This window comes from Anarrhichthys ocellatus, unplaced genomic scaffold, assembly GCF_004355925.1.
Source record: "Anarrhichthys ocellatus isolate YVR2014 unplaced genomic scaffold, GSC_Weel_1.0 scaffold18, whole genome shotgun sequence".
NCBI lineage: Eukaryota > Metazoa > Chordata > Actinopteri > Perciformes > Anarhichadidae > Anarrhichthys > Anarrhichthys ocellatus.
The window spans coordinates 7151709-7178467 of record NW_022280048.1 but is presented as its reverse complement, the minus strand read 5'-3'; the positions used below and the strand labels follow the sequence as shown (position 1 = coordinate 7178467).

The 26759-nt window shown below is 43.3% G+C and overlaps 1 protein-coding gene across 1 annotated transcript in view; it reads right to left on the bottom strand.

The window, feature by feature from the left end:
• The window catches only part of uvrag (UV radiation resistance associated gene), a 116602-nt gene that overhangs the window by 71183 nt on the left and 18660 nt on the right, over window positions 1-26759 (bottom strand). The window contains exons 9-12 of the mRNA XM_031857519.1: window positions 20608-20692; window positions 17352-17439; window positions 16935-16995; window positions 13531-13696 (exon numbers count right to left, since the gene is read on the bottom strand). Of these exons, the coding sequence (XP_031713379.1) occupies window positions 13531-13696; window positions 16935-16995; window positions 17352-17439; window positions 20608-20692 (400 nt within the window). The remainder of the gene's footprint in view (window positions 1-13530; window positions 13697-16934; window positions 16996-17351; window positions 17440-20607; window positions 20693-26759) is intronic.

Genomic DNA, 26759 nt, shown 5'->3' with positions numbered 1-26759 from the left:
ACACACACACACACACACACACACACACACACACACACACACACACAGTCACGGCGGAGTGATTAATGGCCTGCTGTGTCTGAAATCACACTGGAGAGACTCCAGTTCACCAAACACCAGGAATTCCTCCCGGGGACGTCCAGTAAAGTCAAATATATTATTACATACCAGTGGCGGGGGGGGGGAGTCTGAGGATGGAAGGAAATGGAGGCGTCAAAGCAGTGTGCGATTCAGTTAGCCGGGACATTTTATTGTTTTATATATTATCTAATTTGACCAGAATTGTCCCACTGCGATTTTAAAGAAAAAAAAAAGAAAAAGAAAAAGAAAGCGCTCAAAAGAAGCAAAAGTACAAAATGGCGATCCAAGTTGGCTCTGACCGACCGGGACGGATAGATACGTCACTGCTATCGTTTCTGCTGCAACAGTAGAAGAAGCAAGCAGTGTTTCTGAAGTAAGGAGCAGCAGAGGAAGAGGAGACGGGACACCATCTTTAATCACTCAGCCAGCGGCAGCAGCATGAACTGAAGCGGTCCTGTACACTAAACAGGATGAAATAAATTACAGTTCCTGGAGGAGTATGCAGGCAAAAATCAGTACCCCGTCCGTCCATCAGGATGGAGGCTCCAGAATAAACAGACACAAACCAGAGAGATTCACACACGGGCTGGGGAAGCACTGTTTGTGGCACTAATTGTTTTTCTGTTGTTTCCAAATGAGCTCATGATCGCTTTCGCCTCTTGCACCTTGTTCTGTTGTGTTCTTTCGCTTAATTCTGTTGTACATATAAATCAAACGCAATCATCTCTATCTCAGCAGCTCCTCCTCAGATTTCCTCACTTTTCCTCAATCAGGCGGTTTCTTCCGTCAGCACATCCCTCCGCTGCTCCCCTCGGTGGCAGCTCTGTTGAAGGGTCGTGTTCGTGAAACTAACACAGCAAACCGAATATGACAGGCGCCATAATCAACACACCCGCTCGCTTCAGCGTCCATTTAAAAAAGAAGAAAGACCGATTGCTGAAACACAAAATGTGCTTTCGTTTAGCTAATATTCAACTCTGTGTGCACTGGGAGAGAGAAAAGAAGAAGAAGAAGAAGAAGAAAAAGAAATGACAGTGAGTTTAGAGCAGAAGTAAAACTCTCAAATACAAAACAAAAAGCCCTCATCATCCCCTCCAGAGCAATCTCAGAATGGGATAGCTAACGTGTGAGTGCTGGCTCTGAGCACAGACACAATAAATATGTAATTAATAAGTGTAGAGCCCTGGCATTGTAAAAAGACAAACGCTGTGTCTCACAGGAAAGTCCGCCTTCTTTATGAGCGAGAATACGTGCGCCCCGGCCTGCCAGCTCTCTAACTGCAGGGGTCTAGACACAGGCAGCTTCAAAATATAAAAGAAAGGACTCTTGTAAAAGGGAGGAAACAACCAATAAACACACAGCTACAGTGATGAGTAATAGGAAGTTCTTTGCTCCGTCTTCCTGTCCATTTATTTGTATTCCTGTTGAGGGATCTTTTAATAGCAGGCTGACTGTCACGTCTTTCATCTCGGAGTCATCCACCACCACCAGTGTCTCCACCGTCTCCCTGCTCTGCGCCCCGCCGGGGCCTCTTAGCAGCACATGACACCTTTTACACCCTCCGGTTAAAGCGGCCACATTTGTGGGCTATTTGAGCAAAGAGAAGTGCTGAGGTTACTGAGGCCCAAAGACTCTAGTTAAAGCTTGGTGTATGCGTTTGTGCGTTGCGCATACAGCCGTGTTAAAACCGACATTGGTGTCTGTAAGTTTTACCACAATGTGGGAGCCAAAATGGAGTCCACCCGAGTTAAAATGACCATCGTCTCTGCAGGCAGTCCTGTTAAAAGTAGTCTATTAGAGGAGGCCACAAGGTCAGGCTTCTTGTGAAAACTACAGAGAGCATGTATATTTAAGCATGTTACAGTATGTTGGACTCCGGTCTCTTCCCTCTTGGGTCCGCTGCATTAAATGTAGGGAGTGTAAAAAGGAGGATATAGCTATGCAGGTGGGTGGTCGTGCTCAGCTTCACCGTGGTTCACGAGGAAAACGCTGGGAGGAAAACGGTGGGAGGACTCCTCGCGACCGGCTGACCTGCAGTAATGTATACACAGGCTGAGGTCGCCACATGTGTTGGCTTGCCTGTTTAGACATCCTAATTAATACTCCAAATGTGCAAAACAACAGTTCTGGCTCACATGTTGCAGACGAGGCTTGGCCACTACGTACAGCCCCTGTTTTAATGGTGTGTGTGTGTGTGTGTGTTCGCAAATGTCTTTAATGTGCAATTTCAAACGGCACGGGACCATAAATCATCTGGGCCTGCTTTTTAGAAAAAAAAAACACCTGCCTTGCAACTGTCAAAGCTGTAATGGCAGTGGTTACTATATAAATCACAGTGAGCTGTAATTTTCAATATCTGAGAAATGATTACACTGAGCATCCGTCACTGAATGCTGTTTTAATGACCGCGGCTGCACTTAGGACCCCGGTGTAACCGTTTCGCCATCTTGGCCCGCGCCGTTAAAGCACCTCCTGAGTGATGTGGCGGGTGCTCGCTCCGTCATACTGGGTTTTCATCACAGCTCTTAAGAATATCCAGGGGTCTGCTGACCCCAGCTCCCGACCCCGGGGCTCCCATTTTACCCCCCCCCCCCCCTTACCTTTTGTTTTCTTCCATTGTTTTAAGTCACAAGCAGAGAAGGAAGAGAGCTCAATCTGACCAGCAGCCAGACAGTACACAGCATCTCTCTCCAAAAACTTAGCGGACCATCACTTTAACAAACATGACACGCTCTCTGATCTTGAATGAAAATATTATTACACAGATTTAGGATTAATATTTCGACCCCACGGCAGTTTCTGGTCAACACCAATTTTCATGATGATAGCTGCACTGCTATCAACAGCAAGAGTCCACAGTCGTGCAAGCTGCGCTGATTGTACTTCAGCACAGCTGTGCTTTGAGCTAAATACTTCCATCGGCATGCTCACAATGATAATGCTGGTATGGTGCTGAACGATTTTGTAAAAACAAAAAACAACAACACTGAATTGGGATTATTTTTACTGATATTGCAATTATTAATATGAATTATATTGAGATATGTTTAACAATATTAGAGGGAATGATAACTTTTACATCATTATTCTCATTTTCATTGAAAGACAAAAAGAAAAGACCATGATGGTGTGATTATTTCAGGGATCTGTACCAAACAAATAGTTTCTGAAGTCTGCAACATGACCATATTTAATCTAAAATGGTATTTTGACACATTTCACCTTTAACTTTAAATTCTGCACCTTGCAAAATTTGCAGTAGGCCATATTGCGATTTGGATAAAATTGTGATTAATTGTGCTGCCCTGCTTATGATGAGCAGGTATAATATTTACAATCCTCAATATTTTAGTTTAGCGTGTTAGCATTTTCTAATTAGCACGAACACAAAGTGCAGCTGAGGCTGATGGGAAAGTGATTATTCTGCATGTATTTGGTCATAAACCAGTCTTTGAGAAATGAAAATGTTGACCTGATGATGGGGCTAAATAAAGTCAGAAGGTCACTAAAATCATTACAATTCCTCCTGAGGTGGGCATTAATATTGAGTTTAAAACATTTGATGGCAATCCAACCAGTGACTGTGGAGACATTTAATGTAAAACCACAAACGTCAAGGTGGCGCTGAATGAAAGGTCAGGGGTCAGCAAAGTCAGCAGGGTTTATCCTCAGGGCACTATGAATGTCTGTGCAACACCCTGTGCCGATCCATCTTATAGTCTTTGACATAATTGGACAAAGTGGTGGACGGACATGACGCTAGCATGGCTAAAAAGAGAGCCAATACTGAAAGAAAAACTGACATGTATGTTCATGTTTTCCCCTCAGCCCATGAACAAGAATACACCGTTATTAGATATGCTTTGCATCCTTCAGAAAGCCATATAGCGCAGATGCTTCTCATTATCTTTTTAATGAAGTATGGACAACGACTGCTCCAATAAGCTGCGCAACAGCAGGGCTCCGAGATGAAGGGCTGCTTATGCAACTAACCTGTCAACCAGAGGAGACTCCTCAGCTTCTTCAGAGTGATCACAAACAGTGTTCACGCTATTGTCCTTGAGTGATTGAGCAGAAAACTGCAGAAGACAAGTAAACATTCAGTCCATTCCCCGTGTGCCTTTGTAGTTGACATACAGACCTAAGTAATGAACAACTCGTTGGAATTTGATTTGATTTGAACTCCCTGGCTCCCAATTTGATCATCTCTTTCATCTCTTCTATGAAAAACACAGTAACTATGCAGCATGTGCTGATCACACTGCTTAAATAATGAGTTATTCTTTCATGCCAGACAATGTGCCGTCTCTTATAGAACATCAAATAATTCTCATTAGATATTAAACTTCATAATCATTTAAATATGGATAACTTGAATTCCAATTGGAGCCAAAATCTGTGAACTTGCTGAATGAAATGAATCTGTACTGTAGGACAGAGTGTGGTGAAACAATCAACATTCAAAGATGGAGAATGTTGATCAGGTGCCAAAGCATGAAATCCCATTGACCCACATTGGCGTGGTAGCAGAAATGCCCAGACGGATATCTTAAAACCCCTGGAGATGAAAATCTAATCTATCTGTATGGCTCGATACCTACTAGGGGCAAGATAGAAAGCCTGTGTGAGCTTGTAATTTTGGTGTACTCATTCTTTAAAGCTAGGGTTCCTCAAAAAATGTTTTTGTTATATTTGTGGAGATTCTCATTACATCCCGACAGAAATAAAATCAAACACTCCGACAAAGAAGAGAAAAAAAAAAGAAAAAAAAAGCCTGTAACTGTGGCAGGACTGAAATAATCCCGTCCAACAATTAAATTTTCATTCGGCAACCTCCAGTTCTGAACAGTGAAGCCAGTGCAGAAGTGCCTTAAACTTGCATTCTCTCTATTGGCCATCAGGGGGCGACTCCTCTGGTTGTATAGAGGTCTATGAGAAAATGACTCTACTTCTCTCTTGATTTATTACCTCAGTAAACATTGTAAACATGATTTATGGTCTCAATCTCTAGTTTCAAGTCTTCTTCAATACAGCATGATGTTCATTTAGTAAATGATGGTCCATTTAGAGTCAAACAGACCATAAAGCAGGGTATGCTTTAGGGCGGGGCTACACGGTGATTGACAGGTTGCTACCAGAGCCATGTACGGCATTTCCATCGCTCCTCCGCAGTACAAATATGGTCGCCTCCGCTCACTAGTTGCACAAAAAAAAAAGCAAGATGGCGACGGCAAAAATGCCGAATTAAAGGCATCAGAACCGTAGTTCGCAAACCAATGGGGGACTTCATGATGACTACGTCCACTTCTTGTATACGGTCTATGGTTTATACTGATAGTTTTGGGGGAGTGGCTTTGGGGGAGGCCTGAAGGGTCATTCTTTCAGTGTTGCCTACTTGGCAACTTTCTTTCTTAATTTAGCAACTTTTGAATCTAGTGCAGTCAGCTACTGTCATTGTCAAAGAGTTGGCAACACTGGTCAGGGTTTTTAGGTTGGATCATTTTGAAAACTGTGCTTACTCTTGCTAGTTTCTCAACATTACCAACCCTAACTATAACAAATGAATCACCTTAAGTGATTGCCGAACTTGACTTCTGTAAATGTGTGTGTAGGCCTTCCTATATAATGTGCCTCTCAGCAGGATGCTTAACCGTGCCCTCCAGCCTCAGTGCTTTCCCCTCATTGCTGTGAAGGACAGGTTCGTTGGGGAGCAGTTCCCCCTCTCCTCTTTTGCACATGGTCCATGTTAAGAGACATGAAACCGCTGAAGCCCCGGAACAATAACCTCTTTTCTTGGAGCTCACAGGTTCCTTTCGTCTTAAGCTGCTGCTGCTGCCTCCCCCCCTCCCCTTCTTGGCGTTCGCTACCTCCACCGACAGTTTATTTTGCTTCTGAACCAAGCAGTGATGTGTAAATCCCACTTGCATCTTTTTTTCCTTGCCGTGATAAAGAACAAAAAAAAAAAAAACCTGATTTGCCTCAATACTTTGGGGCGAACGAATATATGAGGCAACGCTTGCTTTTTAATGGCTGGGCTCTGGACTCAATCAGACACTGGACATCTGGATCACATCTCCCTCGTTCTCCCGCCATGCAATCAGAAACACTGGAACCGGGCTCTCCACAGGACAAAATGTGGGCGCAACATGTCGTTAAGAGTCCAGAGAACGCCTCGTACTGGAGGGGGGATTTTGTGATCCAGAAAATACCAAATCATACAGGGTGCCAAACAGACACATATTCCACACCTCACTTTCAAACATTCTGACAGGGCCACTATCAAACTCTGGAGGGGAACACAGTTCAGATCAACACATGCCGTGACATCTTTTCCTAGGGTCAAAATATCAGAAAGAATGAAATAAAGCAGCAAAACATAAAAAAAGGTATTTTCATAGTCTCCACACAACACTGAAGGCCCAAACACTTGAATTAACAGGCTAGGTATATGGATTTTTTTTCTTGCTCAACTATACCCAGGGCTCTAAGAAATCAACTTGAGGGATTTCATGTTGGATTGTAACAGCTACCGAATTCTGGATCCACACCTGGTACTGCAGCACAGCCACAGAAAAGGGGATTGTGAGCCCTATTTTAAGGATGCATTGCAAAAATGGGGTTAGGACAAATTCAGCAAGGGCCTACAGTGCGATGTGCAACTAAAACAGCATACGGTTCCTCTGTGCACGCCATTATAATTGACCGACTGCTTGCTAATCCTACCGCGCTCTGAGGAACCGATCCCAAGCCACCTCACTTATCACCACTGGCTGCCTCTTTCCGACACTTTAATCACCCCTTTTTTGTACACTTTTAGAGCTCGGCTAGTTACTTTCCGTCTCCCCACACATCATTTTGCTGCGTGTCTGCAGCCCGCCGAGACCTCAGGGGTCATGAACATGTGAAGAAGGGGGTTGGGGGGGGGGGATGCTCGAGCGTTCGGCCCCACTCAGAGACACCTAAGGGCGAAGCTGGACTGTCGCGTCTGTTCAACAGCCACGCAGCCGCCGAGTTTATTTTTCATTGGCCGAGTGTAAATATCCTGCATGGCAGGACTAGGAATGTGGCTCCCAGTGAGCCCCTCCAGCTGTTGTCATGACATAATCACCCACACAGAGAGAGGCGGCCTCTCCATCGCAGCGTTACCTGATAACGTCTCTCCTTTTTCTCACACACTTTCTCCCGGCTGTTTGTCTGTTCAGTACGACACATGTGGACGTGAAAGTGTCAGTGCTGATTTACACGTCATCCCCGTGTGCCTCCCTCAGCCGAGGATAAGAAGTGATTTGTTTTGGACGGAAAGTAGAGCACAAAGAGGTGCTGACACAGGAGCTGGGAGAACCCATGGTTGGCAGGCTGTTCTCATACAGTGTTTGTAGCTATACCTTTAAAAGTAATCACTGTAATTCGTATATATATCCCATGAAATCGTATGTAATCCACGTAATCATGAACCAGAGTGACATGCTGCACAGGGTTGAGGTCGGGTGGATCGGTTGGGTTCCAAAAACAACAGACTTTCATCCAGGAGAACGCTGTTCGTGTCCCGCGTGAAACCAGAAGTCAACGTTAATTTATTTGTCACACAACGTCCGTATTTTCGTAACGCCACTTCTCTAGTTATTTTAACTCAAACCATGATCTTTTCCCAAAGATGACCACGTAGTTTTATTGCCTAAACTTATCAGAGTATTGCAATTATCGTTACCCAAACCATGAGATCTTCCTACAAGTAGTCATTTCCTGTGAAGTGGGAAGTTTATTTTGAGAAGACTGTATGAATGCAACCTGCTGGACATTCGTAGCAGAACGCACGATTAAATGAGTAAGAACTTTTCGCAGGATAATATAAGAACAGTTCTATGAGGATACTTTCACATCCAACATGCTACTCCATGAGCAGCTACACATAGAACATTGACAGGTGAGAACGGAAATAAAGGGATAGTGAGGCTCCCTGGTCTGCAGTCCTGTTATAGCGGCCTGATTATATGTCGCCATGTGGCCTGCATCTCTTCCCCTACCAATTTAAATCATTTGCTATAATGAGCCAGGGTTCAAACGACCCCAACTCACACCAGTAAAACACGGCAGACTGCTCACGATAACCCCAAAGTGCTCATATATGTTTAGATTCTCAGCAATAAACCCCCCACAGAACATGTGTGGAATGTCTTTACATTAAAACACGACAAAAGGGACTGAAATACTCTGCTGATGCCAACAAGGCTGTGCGCAGCAAAAGCAGAGTATTGGGCATAATGTAAGAGCTAACTGGGAGCATGACTCTTTATTCTCCTCTTCCAGTAGCTTTGAACCTACCCAGACTACTCACTCCAACACTATATTCACTCACATCCACGACAATTAGTAACACTGCATAATCTTCATCTCACACTCATTGGTGGTCTTGCATGCGTGGAATGTCAATATGCATGTACGGTGCATACCTGAGCGATTGTGTCCCAAGCGTGCAATCATCGTAACGCAGCAGTGGGTTTTTTTTTTTTTTTTCAATCTCGACTTGATGCATAGTTACAAGACCATAACATACACAAATAATAATTTCATTACACCGGCTGTCGCTGTAATTGCAGTGTCTGTACAATTCATGACAGACGACACTGACAAAGCCCCAGGTGAGGTTAGCATTTGCCGCTCTCTATGTCAACCAAGTATTATCAGTGCTGAATAGTTCACGATTTAAAGATATTGTGCTGTGAAGATAGAAAGTAAAGTGGTTACATCCCCAAGGTGTGACTGATTTACAGTGTCAGCAATGCTTCTTTATAAATTCTCTGAACACCTGAGTAAGATCAAAAAGGGAACTTGTTACCACGGGCAAAACACAACAGCTAAAGCGCCTCCTGCCCAAGTGCAGTCAAATCAAATTATACCAGAAACAAATAAAATCTATAAGAAGAGGTGAGCATCTTCCAAGGAAAAATAATTGGTTTAGTTAAGAACTTCATTTGAAAAAGTCGCTATTTATGTTTACTATTAAGTTACAGAAGTTGGAGATTTCCACGTCACAAAAATATGCCACAAACTGTTTACACCAAAGGAGGCAAATAAGACAAAGAAAACAAAAGCCCCGGCCCTTACACACACCTGGAATCTGTTTGTGCTTATAAAGAGAATACTGTAGTGCAGCTACCAGCAGCTAATGGAACACAGGACACTGTAGTGAGATGCAGCTGAGGGGTGTGATGATGACAGATAGAGTTACTGCAGTCACTGTAACTTATAGTTTACCCAGGATGACTGCCACGCTGACCTGGACAAGTAGCAGAAATATATAGATGGACAGGTGCTGTATCAGGTCTCACCTCTCTCTCTCTTAGGCCACCGTTCACACTGCAAGCTTTAGTGCTCAAATCAGTTGTTTTTTTTTGTGTTGTGGTTTCACAATATTTTTTAACTGTGGCCAATATCTGAATCCAGTGTGAACTGATCATGAACTGACCTGCATGGACGTCACACGCAGCACACAGTCGTACAGAAGCAAACACGGAGGCAGGTGAAGTAAGCGTTCACGGTTTAATTTAACGGTTGATGCTCGGTGGATGCCAGAGAATTCATGAGCAGATGAAAACGAGGATGAGGAGAAAGGAAGACAAATTTTAAATTTGGGCTTTTTGTGGAGCATTGGCCGCTACCGCTCTACGAAGGTGTGTGTGGAGGAAGTGTCAGAGCCAGAAGTGGTGGGATTAGAGATGTTGAAAATTAACCGTTTAACCGTTGACCGAAAATAAAGAAATTTGAACAATTAATGCTATCAGTTAAACGATATAATAAACATTTAACAGAAAAAGAAAAAGCTGAAAGGAAAATAGCTGGTCCACCTTAAAGCTAAGCCTGCCTTAAGTCTGCGAGAGCCATTGCAGTTGCTACCTTTGGAATCAGCAGGTTGCAGATGGCTGGCTCACAAGCAGGCGGCAACCTTTAGTTCTGACGAGTTAAGCCGAAGAGGAAGTGTCTTAAACTTGCATTCTCTCTACTGGCCATCAGGGGGCGACTCCCCTGGTTGCAAAAAGAAGTCTGATTGTATAGAAGTCTATTAGAAAATGACTACTACTCTCTTGATTTATTACCTCAGTAAACATTGTAAACATGAGTTTATGGTCTCAATCTCTAGTTTCAAGTCTTCTTCAATACAGCATGATGTTCATTTAGTACATTATGGTCCATTTAGAGTCAAACAGACCATAAAGCAGAGTATGCTTTAAGGCGGGCTTACTGTGATTGACAGGTCACTGTTGTCTGTAGTGTGAATGTAGCCTTTAACTGACTCTGACAGAGACGGCAGAGATCTCACACGGGCAAATCCAGACTCCTCTGAGGCATCTTCAAGGTACATATAGGTTCAGTATCCCCAGAAGCTACTCAGCATGTAGGGTCAAACAAAGTAGTTAGAAAATACAAACTTCAGGCATTTCGATACATACCATAGTAGCACTCTGGATTAAATATCTGAATTTATTTATTTAATATGTTGAATCACAGTATAACAAGAATGGCAATTTATAAACTACAATACCTCAGATCTCATGCTTTGATAGATTACTTAAAATGTAATTAACTGGAAATCAAAGAGTGGTGATGTCATAAAATAAACATTCAGCATGTACTGTAAGTTTTACCAAATGTACTTTCTTGTTAACAGTGTTATAAATGTAACAAAAGTTTAATGTTCTTTTAACCTCGACTGTTGCAGGAAATGAGTACCAGCTGAGATGTGTGATTCATGCCATTTCCATTTTACAGCCTTTATTTTCCAGCGAGTATTTACACATCAGATTCTACAGGCAGCAGCTCTGTACGTTACTATCAACGTTCTTGTGAGCACAACAATCTATTTTCAACAGAAACAACAATGCAAATGTTCCAAACTGGTTTGACAATTTGCAAAAATATTCACTGTGCCAAAAAATAAAGCCACCAGGATAAACCGACGGGATGGATGAGGAACACACGAGCAGAGTCAGACGGATTTACTACAAAATCAAGAGGATTTCATATTTCATTCGGAGAATTCTTTTTAGATAAAAAAAAAAAAATACTGAGCGAACATAAAACGCATTTTAGCGCCCCTCAATATGCAAGTAAAGGGTTAAAAGCATGCGATGGAAGATTTGTTAAAGTAGAACAAGTTTTGGGAGATTTTATCACGTTATAAGACATTATTAACTCGTTAAGTGATGGTACTGGCAACAAGGGAAACGTTAACACAGTCACACCACAGCCAACATTTCAACAGATTGTAGATTGTTGGGTAAATATAATCATGTTCTCATAGGAACTAAGAGTGTGACTCACCTTCTCCTTTCTTTGACACGCAAACATGACGCAACACAATAACGGTTAGTCTTAAAAACAGCCATACTGTATGTGCACTAACTAACTGTCGTACAAATAAATACATTAAAAAAGAGCTACAAAGTCAACGTTTTGGAGTTAGTAAATCACATGTACAGTCCATTTATTTGTCAGTGTGAAGATACATTGTTTGAATTTGTGAAGGGAGCTTATTCGAGCTAAAACGTGGCGTTATGTTGCTCTTTAAGTTATATTCAACTACGCCGGGGCTCAACACTAACTTTTAAAAGTGGTTGCCACGCTGGCAACCAGACATCAGCTTTTGGTTACCTAAACTGACACCTTATATTTTGAGTAATTAACATTAACTTTGTGATTCCCATCACGACCCACTGGCCCTTCAGCACTCAACTCTTGGATTGTGGGTCTCTTAAGTGACACCAGCATCAGCTTGTCCATCATCTTTACTTTCAGAGACGACCTCCAGTCTGTCAGATTCTGAGATTGCTGAGACAGCACAATCTCCTCTCGCATACAGCTGAAGGGACTGGGTGGGTTTTGCTGTCCTAATTTTTTACATGTGAAAGAGTGGTTGCCAAAGGCCAAGATTTGGTTGCCAATTCCTCAAAATGGTCGCCAATGGCAAACTGGCAACCCTTCCAGTCGAGCCCTGATTTTGTGTTTCTCTCGATATACAACAATAAAACTACAGCTGCTGTCAAAACCGATGGGTCTGTTAAAGCCCTTTACATGTTCGTATAAACTGCCAATTTACCACAATAACCCCGTTTACATGAGAGCATGTTGGAGAAGTGTTTCTTTTTTCTAAAACAAATAACTTGTTGACTAACCGCAAACAAATTCAACCGAACAGCAGCAATGAGACAGGATTATGGCCCATCACCCAAGGTCTTCAGTGGAATAAAACACTTCAGGATTTTATAAAAGTGCTTATTTGCATCGTTGAGTACTGCTTCACCTGAACGTCGGCCCTCATGTTACTAATCATACAGTCCACACAAGGCCACAAGAGACTAGCTGCTTTCATGAAGGAATAGTTCAGATGTTTTGCACTGGGGATGTATGACGTACTCGTCCATAGTCCATGTGTTAGATACAGTAGATGGAGGTTGCCACGCTACAATCATAGACTGTATATAAGAAGTAGACGTAGTCATCGTTATGTCACCCCTATTGGTTTGTGGACTGCTGTTTTGAAGCTTTGAGTTCAGCAATTTGTAATGCGGAGGAGTAGACTCTGTATACGGTTCTGGTAGCAGGCAGTGACCTGTCAATCACAGTAAGCCCCGCCCTAAAGCATCCCCTGCTTTATGGTCTATTTGACTCTAAATGGACCATAATGTACGAAATGAACATCATGCTGTATTGAAGAAGACTTGAAACTAGAGATTGAGACCATAAACTCATGTTTACAATATTTACTGAGGTAATAAATCAAGTGAGAAGTAGAGTAATTTTTTCATAGACTTCTATACAACCAGATGAGTCGCCCCCTGATGGTCAGTAGAGAGAATGCAAATTTAAGGCACTTCTGCATTGGCTTCACTCGTCAGAACTGGAGGTTGCTGCCTGGCTACGATACACTGAGTATGACTGAGTACCTCATACAACCCCTCCTCAAAACACCTGAACTATCCCTTTAATGCATACAACTAGAATTACCACCTTGCGGTTGTTTGCCTTCGCCAACCAGTCGAGTTGCATTTTACATTCATGTCTGTCCAAAATGTCATCACATCATTATTTTATCCTATTAGATATTTGTGTGAAATTGTCATCATTTGAATTTGAATTCTTAAAGTTATGGCCAAAAACGTGTTTTCTGAGGTCACAGTGACCCTTGACCACCAAAAAACTAATCAGCTCATCCTTGAGTCCAAGTGGACGTTTGCGCCAAATTTGAAGAAACTGTCTCACAAAGTTTCTGAGGCATCGCGTTCACATGAATGGGACGGATGTAAGGTCACAGTGACCCTGGCCTTTGACCTCCAGATTCAAGGAAGTGAAAAGCAACCGTGAATTTAGATCGATCCATTTGTACAGGAAGTCAAACTTTTGATGAAAGAGAGGCATGCCGAGACTAGACGTCTAAGTATTGAGCCCACTTACTCTCGCTCCTTCTCAGTGAGTCTGTCAGTGATGGTGTCCCTGATGGAGGAGCGGGAACCCTTGTGGATCACCGGATACCGAAGAGGGATCTGCAGGAAGCACGAAATCATCAGGACCAGGTGCGACGTGTAACCCAGGGCGACCGCCAGGCTCCCATCATCCTTTGCTGAGGGGGACAAAGCAAAAGAGAAGATCCAGTAATCGCACATTAGATAAGAGGGTTGCCGAGCGGCGCACAAGTGCTCTTTACGGTGACCTGCGTCAACATACCGAAGCCGCAAAGACTATAATATAATCCAATGCAGATTCAATTCAAAACAACAGCATTTTAAATAAACCAAAAGGTATTTTATCACACCAACAACTTCAAAGCACAGTCAGCAATGTCTCGCATGGAAAAAGAACAGCGGCGTTTACATACACGGTGACCACATCTTGAGAACCGGAACAAAAATGTACAAACAAACATCCCACCAAAGATAGTTTGGCAACAGAGTATCCACGGTAAGAAGAGCCGTAGCATTCATGTGGGATGGTGTTTTGAAAGCAATACAAAATTTGGCACGGCACACAATGTACCCCCCCTAAAAAAAAAAACATTGGTTGCAGTGGGATACCCAAAATCTTTCAGATATGTGCTTGACAAGCAAAAGCATCACGTACTGTATAACTATTGCCTCTGAGCCGAGTAACTATTGGAGTGGAAAACTGGACGGCAAACCATCGAGCTCTAAGTAGGAGAAATGGTTTCAAGACGACACTCTAAGTGCTTTCACATTCTCAAACAGCGGCAGGACACTGCTCGAGGCAAAGGCTTAAAATCACCATGGTTTTTATCTTAATGCGCTGAAATAATAGACTGTGGCAACAGTGAGTGGTATGCTCCTTGGCTCAAACTGTCTTTTGACACAGAACGTACATTTTTCTTTCGCCTTGCATTTTCTTGTCGACAGCACAAAAAAAACAAAAGAAAGCACCAGTCTACCTGGAATAAACAGCTTCTTGATGATGCTACACACTAACAGGTCAACTAAAGGACACCTTAGTGGAGGCTGCTGCCATCTTGTCAGGCTGAGCTGACAAGGGAAGCTTAGTTAAACGTAAAACACTGAAGGGCCTCAGTGGAGTGACGCTCTGCTCTACTTTGACCCCCAGTGGGATTAGGACTCCAAGTAACCCTGTCCCTGGTCTCTAATGTGGAACATCCTCCACCTGTGGGCGGTTCTAGACATGATCAGGCTTTTTTCTGGGGCAGACCTCACACAAATGACAGCAAGGTGGTTAAATGAAGAGGGTAAAACGCATGCTTTTCCATCTTCTCTTTCGAAAAGGGTCTCTGCCTGTTGCGCTGGCCTTTGCAAGACAGTTAGAGGGGTGAATATTAATGGCTACCTGGATGGCGTGACAGCCCTCCTCTACATTTCACAAACAAGCCATCTGACCGGGAGGGCAAAGGTAGTTAGCCGTAAATGCATTAGGATGTTCTCTGTTAGGCCTTTCATCCGCCGGCACAGCACATGCTCTGTTGTTTTACTCACTGCTAGAGGTCCACCTACGCAGGACCGGGAGGCAGAAGCAGACGCAGGCCTCCACCTTATGGGAACGAGCGATCGCTGCAAACATAAAATGGGCTGGCTGTCACGACTGCGCGCTCCGCTGTGCTGTTGAAATATGCTGTAACAGGTGGAGTGCGACAGGTGGAGCGTGACAGGGGATCGGGAGTGGTGTTTTTTGAGTTATGGGGTTCGGAGGCCCGCCGGGTCTCACCAGCTGTGAGGAAGGAGAGCTGGAGAATGTTGAGGGGGACAGTGGCGAGTGTGTTCTCAGTGTAAGACAAGTGCTGCAGACCAAAAGCTAACCATTCATTGGCCGTTCAATCCCAACTATTGAGAGGCCATGAAGTCGTCACCTCGCTGTGACAGCAAACCCCGTTTATCACGACGCATCCAGCGTGAACATCCCTCTAACCAGCCACACCGACAAGATAACAAGGGCTTTGTGGCTAAAACCGCCTTCTGTTGCCCAACATCTCTGATATTACATTGTGTGGTTTTTGCAGGCTATGTCTCTTTTTGGTGGTGGTGGGACCCGTTACAAAAGCATCTTGTGACAAGACTCTGAGACTGTGGGAGGTGGAACAGCTCCTCCATCAGAGTCCAATGGCAGATCAGAAAGCCTAAGTGTTCACAAAAACAGAATAATGCAAACCAAACTAGTTCTTAGTCTGTCTGTCCCACATGCCTGACTCCAAACTCTTTCCTCACTTAAAGACTCCAAGAGTCGAAATTCTTCCTTCTTTTTTTTTTTAAACTAGATTCGTATGCGGCCTTCTCCTTCCTCTTTGTTGGCCCTATGTTTGACAGAAACACTGGCTGAAATTGTTTTAAGTAATTCTTTTGACTGTGTGGACGATAAATAAATTGATGCAAATGAAACTGCAGCCAGAATTCCATCCAAATGTATCCCAAATTTTAACAAAACTAAGAGAAATTAGGCAGAAAAAAAAAAAAAGGGAATGCAGTAGGTGGGCCAAATTCTCCGTCATCATACCATTGCAGAATAAGAGGGCCCAACAAGATGAAGCAGTTAAAAGAGCGCCAGTGGAATCCCAAATGGTGAAAAACTGGATGTAAATATGACTCATGTTTTATTCTGCTGCTATTTTCCGACTCTGTCCCATCATCCATGTACGTCATTATTTATTCACATTTTGCTTTCATCGATACACCAACCTCTCCACCTCAGCCAAGCGCGGAAACTTTGCGATATTTCAAGATTAGATTTTTGCCGTCTCCACTCAAGATTTTTTGGTGCGCAAATTGACAAAAGCAGGTGGATGGAAATGTACCTAATGTTAGGAGGAGAAAAAAGATTAACGCAAGTACCTGTGCGTGCGTGCGTGCCTGTTAATTTGAATTCAAAGACCGCCTTAGCCGCAGGAAAGTGATTACACAGGTGCTCAATCATTACCAGCTCATCCCACTCAGTGTCTGAGGCAAGACACGTTGTGCGTCTACTTTGGCTAGTTCTGTACAATAAAATAAAGTTAAGAGGAATGTCAACCTTGCCCTGCTCGTAAAACTATTGATGAGACAATTATGTCATTATGTCTTTTATGCATTGAATTGCACACTGTACCGTTGATTATGAAATTATGGCATTTATGCACGTTAAAGACTAATACCCGAGCACAGTAATGCCAAATTGCCACTTATAGTTGCCAAAGTTATGATCTCATAGATGCCGTATGTATGAGATCATCAGCCTTCAGATTGGGTTCTTTATATCAAACATTTACGTATAACCTCAAGCGTTAAAGCTAAGGCCAAACATTTGTTCGGCATGCCTTACCACAGCCTATCCTCCTTTAGCCCTGCAACACAAGCGGGCACATAATAGATTACCTTGAAAGTCTTCAGAGTTTGGCAGCTTCACTCCGCAGATGACATAATCCGACTGATTGGCCTGCAGATGTAAATCAGAGGTTTCGTGTTAAAGACGATGACCAGACAGGATGAAAACCTGGTGTGAAACACCAGCTCTGCCACCGGTAGAGACACTTGCTTTAAATCGTTCCATCATTGTCCAGTGGTGTCGGCATTGGAAATGTTTGGTTTGTACGCCAAACAGAGTGACTGCAATGTTTATCACGTTAAACAGATAGGCGAATACTCAGTAGAAATAACATTCAGAATTCAGACATTACTTTGGAACCGATGTGCTGCGTTTCAGCTTGATCAAAGCCACAGTTCTGTAAGCAGATCATTCTTTGCGGTTGCCTCGTCAACAATGTGTTGTGCAGCAGTGAACCGTCAACTCACCACGTCGATGGGGTAGATGTAGGAGAGCTCAGAGAGGAGCTGACGACAGCGGAAGGTGAGCTGGGCGTTGGACTTGAGGAACTGCTCTCTGGAGAGACAAATAGACACAAGGACGGCACAGTGAGTAGCCGGCTGGCAGAGGGAGACGGACGCTGCAGTAACGAGTGGAGGACTAGAGGAAGAGCAGAGGTGAGATCGTAGGGGAAGGTGATGGAAGGGAGAATGCAATGAGTGGTGGAAATCCTCCAGGCTAGTCACTGCTCCACAGTGACCCGCTGTGAGGCATGAAGAGAATGAAGTTGGTGAAAATAGGTAACACAATAACAGTGTATCTGAACATAGCTTGAAAGCATCATTGTGTATTACTTAATGCAACCTCCGTATGTTAGCCGTTAGCTCCGTTATTTAGCCAACAGCTAATGTTAAGTAGCTCTCCTCCGGCCGATTTCAACACAGGTTTGTTGTTCACAATGTAGCATTATCAGGATGCACAAGAGTGTGTTTAACAATAGGCGTGTAGTACTAGTTTGCACATTTGGGCAGGATGTATGGATCGGGTAGCGAGTGAGACGTGTTGTTGTTGGTCCTGTGTAGCATATATATATCAGTAGAGTAAATGATAAGATAAAATGATATCGGATCGCTGCATAGACTTGTGTCCCGGTAGCATTTCTGATACTGGCATCAGAACAACTGCAGTGAATAACCCAATCTAAGGAGTCCTGTTTGTGTAAATGGATGTTGAAGATGTTGTATATGTGCCTCAAAAACAAATGTCCTGTTAGACGCGTCTTCCACTTCCAACAGTCTTATAATATCACTGAGGAACCTATGAGGGGAGTGCAGGAGATTTAAAGGTGGCTTTATAAGGAAAATAAGACTAAATGTACAATTAATCTAGTTATTGAGTTGTGTGAAACCCAGTCCAAATAGAAAACATCAAATTTCTGCAGCTAACAAATAACAAAGCCTTGCAGTTAAAAAGTAAATGAGACATGACTCTTCCAGGATTTATGCACATCTATTCCTGGGACCGCTTATGTCTGAGTAACACAGATGATCGGCTGCTTTGTGTGAAAGGTGTGTGGGCGTCCTCTACAGAACTACTTGTGGGTAATAGTCCATCATCTCATGCACCCTCCCATCCATGCTGCTCGCCTTACACTTGAATTTCCTCTTTGGCTTTGCCTCTGGTTAGCAGTCTCTTATCATTTCCCTGTCCCGGTGTGCGGCTGCTTCATGGAAGAGGAGACGGATTGGTGTGCAATGATCTGAAATCACTCATCTGTCCGGCTGACTTTGCCTCATCTAATTGGTTAAGCTCGAGGTGCAATCCTAAAACATGTAAACTCATGTCCGTCCCGCTCCCCCTCTTAATGTATGCTTACAAACAAAATACTTTGTGTTAATCTACATGTTAACTGACCTAAGGAAGCAAATACACAAATCCTGGCACGTGACTAACAATTCTCAAGTAAAAGTACCATGACAACAATCTAAAGACACTCCACCAGAAGTAAAAGTCATGCATTTAAAATCCCTCTTAAGTTAAAGTTACGTATTATTAGCTAAATGTATGTGAAGGAATAGATGAGTAGATCGCTACCGATCCATACGTTTAAAACATTTGCTTTTTAAAGTGAAAGTACTCATTCAAAGGCTCACAAGTTAAATCAACCTGCCACTGTGGCCTTTACCCTGTATTTGGCAGGTACTAATTTCACTCCCTGTCTGTGTTCATCTTTCTGCTGATTTAGATTTTTTTGAAGGTGTTAAATACAACATTGGGAGCATTTCTATTGCCCCTCATCGGCTCTCACCATTGCAGCTGCTGAGCCGGAGGCTAACAGGTAACAATGTTAGCACCGCTAACAGTGCAAAGAACGGCAAAAGTGCTGACAGAGCTAACCGTGTTTACCCGAGGGGGGAACTAGAGAGTGGGTGCTACGCTTCCATGATGACGCCATATGAGAGCAGTGCAGAGAGGCTGCTGTGAGACAGCCAATGGGGCACGCTCACATGCACTGAAAGCATGTGAGGCAGTCAACAAAACAAGGAGAAGCTCAGATTACAGCACATTGCTGCTATATTAAGACTCTGAATTTATCACCTTTATAACATTTTTGATCATTTCACCACATTTGGCCTGGCACAGTTCTCTAAATGAAACCATCTGGGATGTTGAGAGGGGAAATAGTTGGTGGATCTGCTAACAACTCTTTGACCTCCGATACATGACAAGTGGCCCCACCATGCTTTAATGAAAAGGTAATCACTGGTTTAACCTCTAGCAAAGCACTGTATTTCATAAGCTTATCAAATGTTTTTTAAAGTTAATCTGAATCTGCAAAAGTACAATATTTCCTTTGAAATGTATTAGAATAGAAGTATGAAGTAGCACAATGGAAATACTTAAGTAGAGTACTTCCAAATTGTACTTGTAATAAAAAGTGCCGTACTTGAGTAGTACTTTCAACCAGGGGAGTTGGTTTACCACCTCAAGTAGGCTACTGGGATCTAGATATGTAAAGTAAAGTCCTTTTATGTTTTTCAAAAAGCACACTCAACTCTACTACAGCAACTACCACTTAAGTTAGTACAACTATCACTTCCCTTTCAGCCCCAATTTTGTGAGATCAGCTGTTCAACAGCAGATGTAAAATATTAAATAGGAATGTGGAAAGGCCGAAAAAAAAAAAAAAAAGTGTGCATGCTCAGCATAACTTTTCACTGACTAAAAGTGAAAAAAAGAAAGAATTTAGATGAAAAAGAAACATTTCCATGAAAAAAACATCGACGACACAGATATTTCCAAAGAATGGATGTTAGGCAGATGCACGAGTGTCGGTGTTAATTTCCTGTTTGCTGGGTCTCTTGGCCCCTGCCGGCCTTCCTGGGGCTCTGGTTTACCCTCTGCGACTGCCAGGTACCTCACAGACAAACAGAGCTGTATCCAGGGCCGGCACCCGCCGAACACGTCTCCCCGCAGGCCAAGGCAAACACAGGCCAATGGGCTTTTTAGCACAATGTGCAAACTCTCCGTTGAGAACACATAAATAGGCAGTGCCAGCCGCGAAAACATCGCCTTGTTTTGAAAGAGCGCGGTGGGAGGCGGGGTGTAGTCCCATCGCAATTCAGTGGGATTGAGCAACACATCGCATCACATCTGGGCAATGTCTGACGGGGATAAATGCATTTAAAAAGTGTGTTTTCTGTGCAGACATAAAGCAGTAGCTAATTACAGGTTCACTCGTACCTCTTGGCAGTGCATTCCTTCTGCAGCTTGGTTAAGGATTCTTTCTCCTCCTTCAGACTCTCGTGCTGAGCGGAGAACGCTTCCTCTGAAAGAGACAAAAAGAAAAGATTATCAGAGGTGTGTGTGTGTGTGTGTGTGTGTTCTGCTACATCTGAACAACCAGGTGGGCTTGTGTTTGGTTGACTGCCATCCACTGTTAACCTTAAACAAGATCAAACAGCCAAAACCATTTCCCTTTGACAGCACATAAAAACCAAACAACACATGTATGCAAATTACAGGATTTGTCAGACTGTGTAAATACAGAGCTAAGCAAATAAATAAAATCTGACAGATAAGGGGCAGTGATGATACAGCTCGTGGAAGTTGTGGAACTGCAGTATTGGCAGGCTCACAATACCTCAGTGTAGCGTAGAACCGGATAGAAGCAAAGTATAATTTACTGGGTTGTAACAGAATTCTTCTCTAATCTGTGTTCGTCCAGCTTCACACATGGTGGGATGTCAGATAAATGCAAGAGAAACATGACTTATGAGTCCACGTCGTTTAAATAAACACAAAACAAATCAATCACAAACAATGTGGTTATTTCATTTTTAGCACTTTATTTAAATGTCTAATGGGTTCTGTTTCGCCATTATTACATACGATCCCCAATGCTGGTCAGTAGGTTGACAATGCAGTGATTCAGAATAAGCAAACCATGTGTTCGCTAAACTTTTTCCTTCTGCATATTCCCCCCCCCCCCCGACTCCAGAATATACAGAAGAACGTTTGCCATATTTGTTTGAAGCTGAAAAGGGGAAAAGCATACGGACAACTGTGTGTGCCTTGTGATAACTATTAAAAAATTTGGATTGCAGTCCTAATTAGGAAGCAAAGGGTCACAAAGACTGACCGTCAGGTGCAACTTCTGATGTATCAGAAGGTATGGTGGCGGAGAGAGAGCAGCGCCACAGAGCTCTTCATGCCAAAAATCACATATGCTTTATGCTCAGACTGTGAATATAAACATCGGTAATGAGGTTTCTCCCCAAGGTGGCTGGCCTCGCTGTTAACGACAAGGGAAAGAGCGGGGCCAACGTGTTGCATTGTGGGTAATGTGGGTGGCAGGTTTTGACAAGAAAGTGTGTGGAATTTTAAAAAAGGCGTCATCTCCGGTGCTGCTACATCGATTTTGATCCTTTTTTTTCCAAAAAAAGGTGCTCAATACAGAATTCAGAGCATATCTATTGCCTCCCCACGGCTCTCAACATGGCGACAGCTGAGCCTGCGGCTAGCAGCTAATGATGCTAACAGCACAAACAGTGCAAACAACTACAACAGCCCTGACAGAGCTACCAGTGTTTACCTGAGGGGAATCGGAGGGTAGGCTCTACACCATGGGTTAAGACGTTTAAAGGGAAAGAATGACCCGCTGAGTTACAGACGACTCTTTCCAAATGTAAGTCAATGGGAAAGAGTATTTTTGGGCCCAATGGCATCAGAAGTTGGAATTCTACCATTTGGCAACTATGTCAAATTAGGTTCAAAGCCAGGCACTCTTCCGAGCAGGCTTGGTCGAGACGACCGGCGTACGAGTGCAGTGCAGAGCGACGGCCACAAGCTAGCTAGCTAACAGCTAACACGTGCACTAAAATGCATGTGCACGGCCAGCCAAGCTATGTAAAGAAAGCACAGAGAAACACTGGACATTACTCCACTCTATCTTTACATGAGAATAGTAGTTTGCTGCTCTATTTATGCTCTGAATCCCACACATAGAACCTTTTAAACTGTCCATTGTGAGTGCAAGAATGTTACAGAAGTGCGTTGTTAAACCAGTGCAGTACTCTTTTACGGATAATAATAGAAGTGATTCCAATTCTTCTGATAACTGTACTTGTTGATTACTGGTTTCTATTATTGGCGTATTATTTGAGCAAAAAAAGAAGCCAAAAGTGTGTTGAAAGCAAAAAAACACCAGCAATAAATGGTGTTTCCTCTTGTATATCTCAACCAAGCACACACTCATTTCCATTCACCATTAGACAACATTACTACAGGTCGCACTCTCACCGTTTTCTTATCTTTTAAGCCCACAGCTGTAATGAAATCTGTAATTAAGCTTCTGTTAATGCAAACATTAGACTTGCTATTGTTTTCTATAGTCTTAGTTAGTGATGTTGTAATTGGCCCTTTATTGTCAGTGGATCCTATTTTTAAATATTGCAGAGAGGAATCCTAGAAGATGAAAACGTGGAAGAAGAGCTTTACAATTTCTGTGGCAGAGATAACTGTATTCATGCTTTCAAGCACTGCCAGTTCTACTTCTGCATTCCTCTATTCAAAATGGACAAGAAGCCATTAAACCGTGTCAGAGTGATGGAAATCGACCATCAAAAAGATGGATGTGATGACAGCAGCTGGCAGAACAGTGAGTTTTTAGAGAATAAGATGATCACATCACATCTGTAATCAGATGGATCACAGGACCTGCTTTTAAATCACATACTTTCATTCACGTCCATGCTGCTCACACTGACCCCATGAGGGTTGAAGAAGCGCTACCTTGACGGAGGGAGGAAGAAAATAAAGGTACTCAGAGGTTTCCCCATCAGATTAGAATGGAAGACAGATAGTGTCAGACAGAGAACAGACGGGCCACCCCTCTGTCGTGAGGGATGACATGAAAACATATTCTCACACCGACTGCCTGGGCCTGTGCTGCACTGTGTTGCTTTCATGTAACGGCCCAGCCGTGTCCTATCTGTTCCATCCGTCTCGTGGTCCTTTCATCCCTCTAACCTGTTCCAGTCGGTGTCACGGTACGGACAGAAAAAAACTACAGCGAATACTACGATAGGGTACACGCAGCATTCTGCCCGTTTGTGCGCAGACGCGCTATATCAATATCATATTCTATATCAAACATGAGTGGTGGGTGTAGGATCCAAAATGAGCTTTAAAATGCTACAATGCTGTCACCACTTGCTGGTGAATCTGATGCTGACTCTGAAGAAACCCTTAAACCAGCAGAGTGATTTTCCTTTAAACTGGCCTGACCTCTGTGACCTCTTGGAGTGTTCCTGGACTGGGTGAGGTGTCCCTGAGGACATTCAAATTGGCACACATTATCAGATAAAAAGCATTAACACTGGACTGGTTTAAACTTACAGGAAAAAACTGCATTAACTTCAGAGTACAAGTGCTGTTGTGTGTAATGCAAAAGGTGCAAAAAGCTCAAGAGAGTTGCTGCTTTCTTGTCTGTGAAACGTTTAATCAGTTATTTGAGACTGCAGTTAAAAACTATGGAAGCTTAATGCAAATGACATCAAATACAAGTGATCAGTGAAGCTATTGAGACACAGCTATCGTCATAATTAGCACAGCAAGACGTTCGTGAGAAAATCCCACAAAAGGAATCGTTAACAGGCGCTTATAATCTGGTTCACACTAAAAACCGTTGATCTTACGGCTTATTAAAAGGCATCCTGGTCTAAAGCTTCACTTTGGGACATCGTTATCGAGCATGAAATAAAAAAACAGTGCGAACACTATCAACTCAAAACAGAACCACAACAGATGAAATGAGATGAAGAGCGTTTGGGAAAGTGTTTCAAAGGAATAAAACCATACAAGTGTCTGGGGAAACGTTCAGCAACTGTGAGGACCATTTTGAATGCTGCAAAACAACTTTGCATGACTTTGTTTCCAACTAACAAAATAATCCATCAGAACAGACGAACAAGGCTCTTCATGCTACATGAAGGAAACCTTTGGCTGTGACCTACAGCGAGAGTGGCACGTCAGGGGGGTTGATGAAGAACGTAGAACGACATCCCAGTGAGTCATTAGGCCGCCATACCTCGCCATACCCTCGACCTTTATCCTCAGTCCAGAATGCAGCCAGCGGCCTGGTGTAACACGTGGAAATCTGCTGCTCAAGGAGCCCTAATGATGATGGCTTCAACAGGAGACCTTTTTCTCCGAGGTGACAAATACCTCCTCACACCGAACCTTTCGCAAAAAATGTGCTCCTCGCACTCGAGAAACCCGATTACTGACATTTATTGGTCGGGAGCCCGGGCCGTGTTACCGAGCGGGAGAATAACTACCGTTGCCGAGTACAATAAACGCCGATCGCAGACCTGATTTATGTCATCTGCTCAAGGTGGAGGGAGCAGATGAACCCTTTGATTCTGGAGGGAGGAGAGAAAATGTTTATTTTTGAATTCATAGCCATAAAGAAAAACAGTGGTCATGCTCATATGTCCTCTGTTATGGATCGTGTGAAAGACATGCAGTGGACTTAGGAGTATGTGTGCATTTGCAGTTTTTACTAAAGTCTACACTCCTGCTATGATTTCCATGACAGTAAATCAGCGGGCACTGCACGGCTAGTTGTTAACCTGTCAGCGGGATGATGCCGACCGCTGACGTTTTACAGTGCTTATTATGCCAACGCCGTCCAGGACGGAAAAGAGGAGCACAAAGACGAGCAAGACTGCAAAAACATTCTCGTGGTTACTTTAAAACTAAAAAGGAATTTAAAAAGTGGACGCCTGAGTTTCACCTCATCTTTATTTGCTAGCCAACATGTCGACGTCCAGTCTTCCTGGGAATAATGGGTTGATAAGAGTTGCTCGTTAATGGGCCCCAGGACTGTGTGGGAGATGGGAAGGACCACACAGCCAGAACGGTGCGATGCGGGATGACCTCTGGGGGATACATTACATAGCAGTGTACTTACGCATACTGTTAAACTGTCAATAAAACCTACAAAGAAACCTAATAAGCAGTGGAATGTGTGAACATTCAGCAAACGAAACACTAATTGAATCAACATTAGCTTAGCCGCCAGCTTGTCTGATAAGCAATTTATGTGATTAAATGGGACTAAATATGCTTCTTCAGGTTTGTGCGAGTTCTGACAGACATATTGAGTCCCGAAGTGAAATTCAAGCTACGATTGAAACAAAATCAAAAAATTTAAATGCCCAAAGGAAAGATGAGATCAGATGAAACAAATACATTGTTTTGCCAATCTAAATATAATCAGACAAAATCAGTTGCTGCATGAAATACTGTAAACGCTCGTCTCCGAGAGTATCCTGTCAGTATGCAGGGCTGCTTTTTTTCCAGATTGTGAAACAAATAAATATGTGCAAGCTGATTAGAAGAGTTAAACAACAAGCTGGAAGTACAGCAGAGCTCGGCAGCATATGGCTTTTAGCTTTGGAGTTATGAGTCTGGGAAAAAAAAGGGGATTTTCAGCGAGCCCTATTCAGCTGGAGAATTTCAATTTAACCTAAAATACCTTTCCCCTCGTTAACCAGCTGAAGGAATTTTTTCTTCTGTTTCTTAATAAGCACTTGTCCAGTCGGGGAAAAAAGCCATCAATGAGCTGCCGAGAAGGAGAGCAGCGAGTTCTTCTGGCTGTGGACGCAGTGGTGACAGGTAAAGAAGTACAGGATTAACAGACTGCTTTCTTTTGAATGGTAGCACAAAGGAAACTTCTCCCTGAACCTCTCCTACAGCTTTCTTTTTGTCTGCGTGTGTAATGTCTGCATGCATGTGCAGACTACACGCTGATCATTACCAATCCACACCTCAGGTTTGGTGGCTCAGTGAGGTCTTGGCCAAAAGATCTAGCTGATCTCACTGACACAAGTCTCTGATTAGGGCTGTACCTGATACCACTTCTGGGGCTTCGAAGCTTCAGTGAGAAACGGTGGCACGAAAACGCACTATACGTTACACAAACTGCGTTACCAGAAAAGGTACAGGCCGACTCACTGTATCAATCTCTCACACATAATGCATGCATACATGCACACACAGAGAGAGGGCGTCAAAGGAGAACCTTCTTCTCTTTACGAGTGCTGGTCGCCTCTCACCGTCACTCAGTCAGTAAGAGAAACAGATCTCAGTCAGATAAACAGCTGCTAGAAGGAGTTCTGTGGTTGTGTCGGAGCAAAAAACCTGCTGCTGTTGCGTCTTTAAAAGATTTGCTCATATGTAGGCCTATGAAGAAATAAATAGACTGGAACCATTAAAAGATCTGGCTCTGTTGAGACTACCTGCCCATCGATTTGTTTCAGCACCAGGGACAGCGCAGCACTGACACACACACACACACACACACACACACACACACACACACACACACA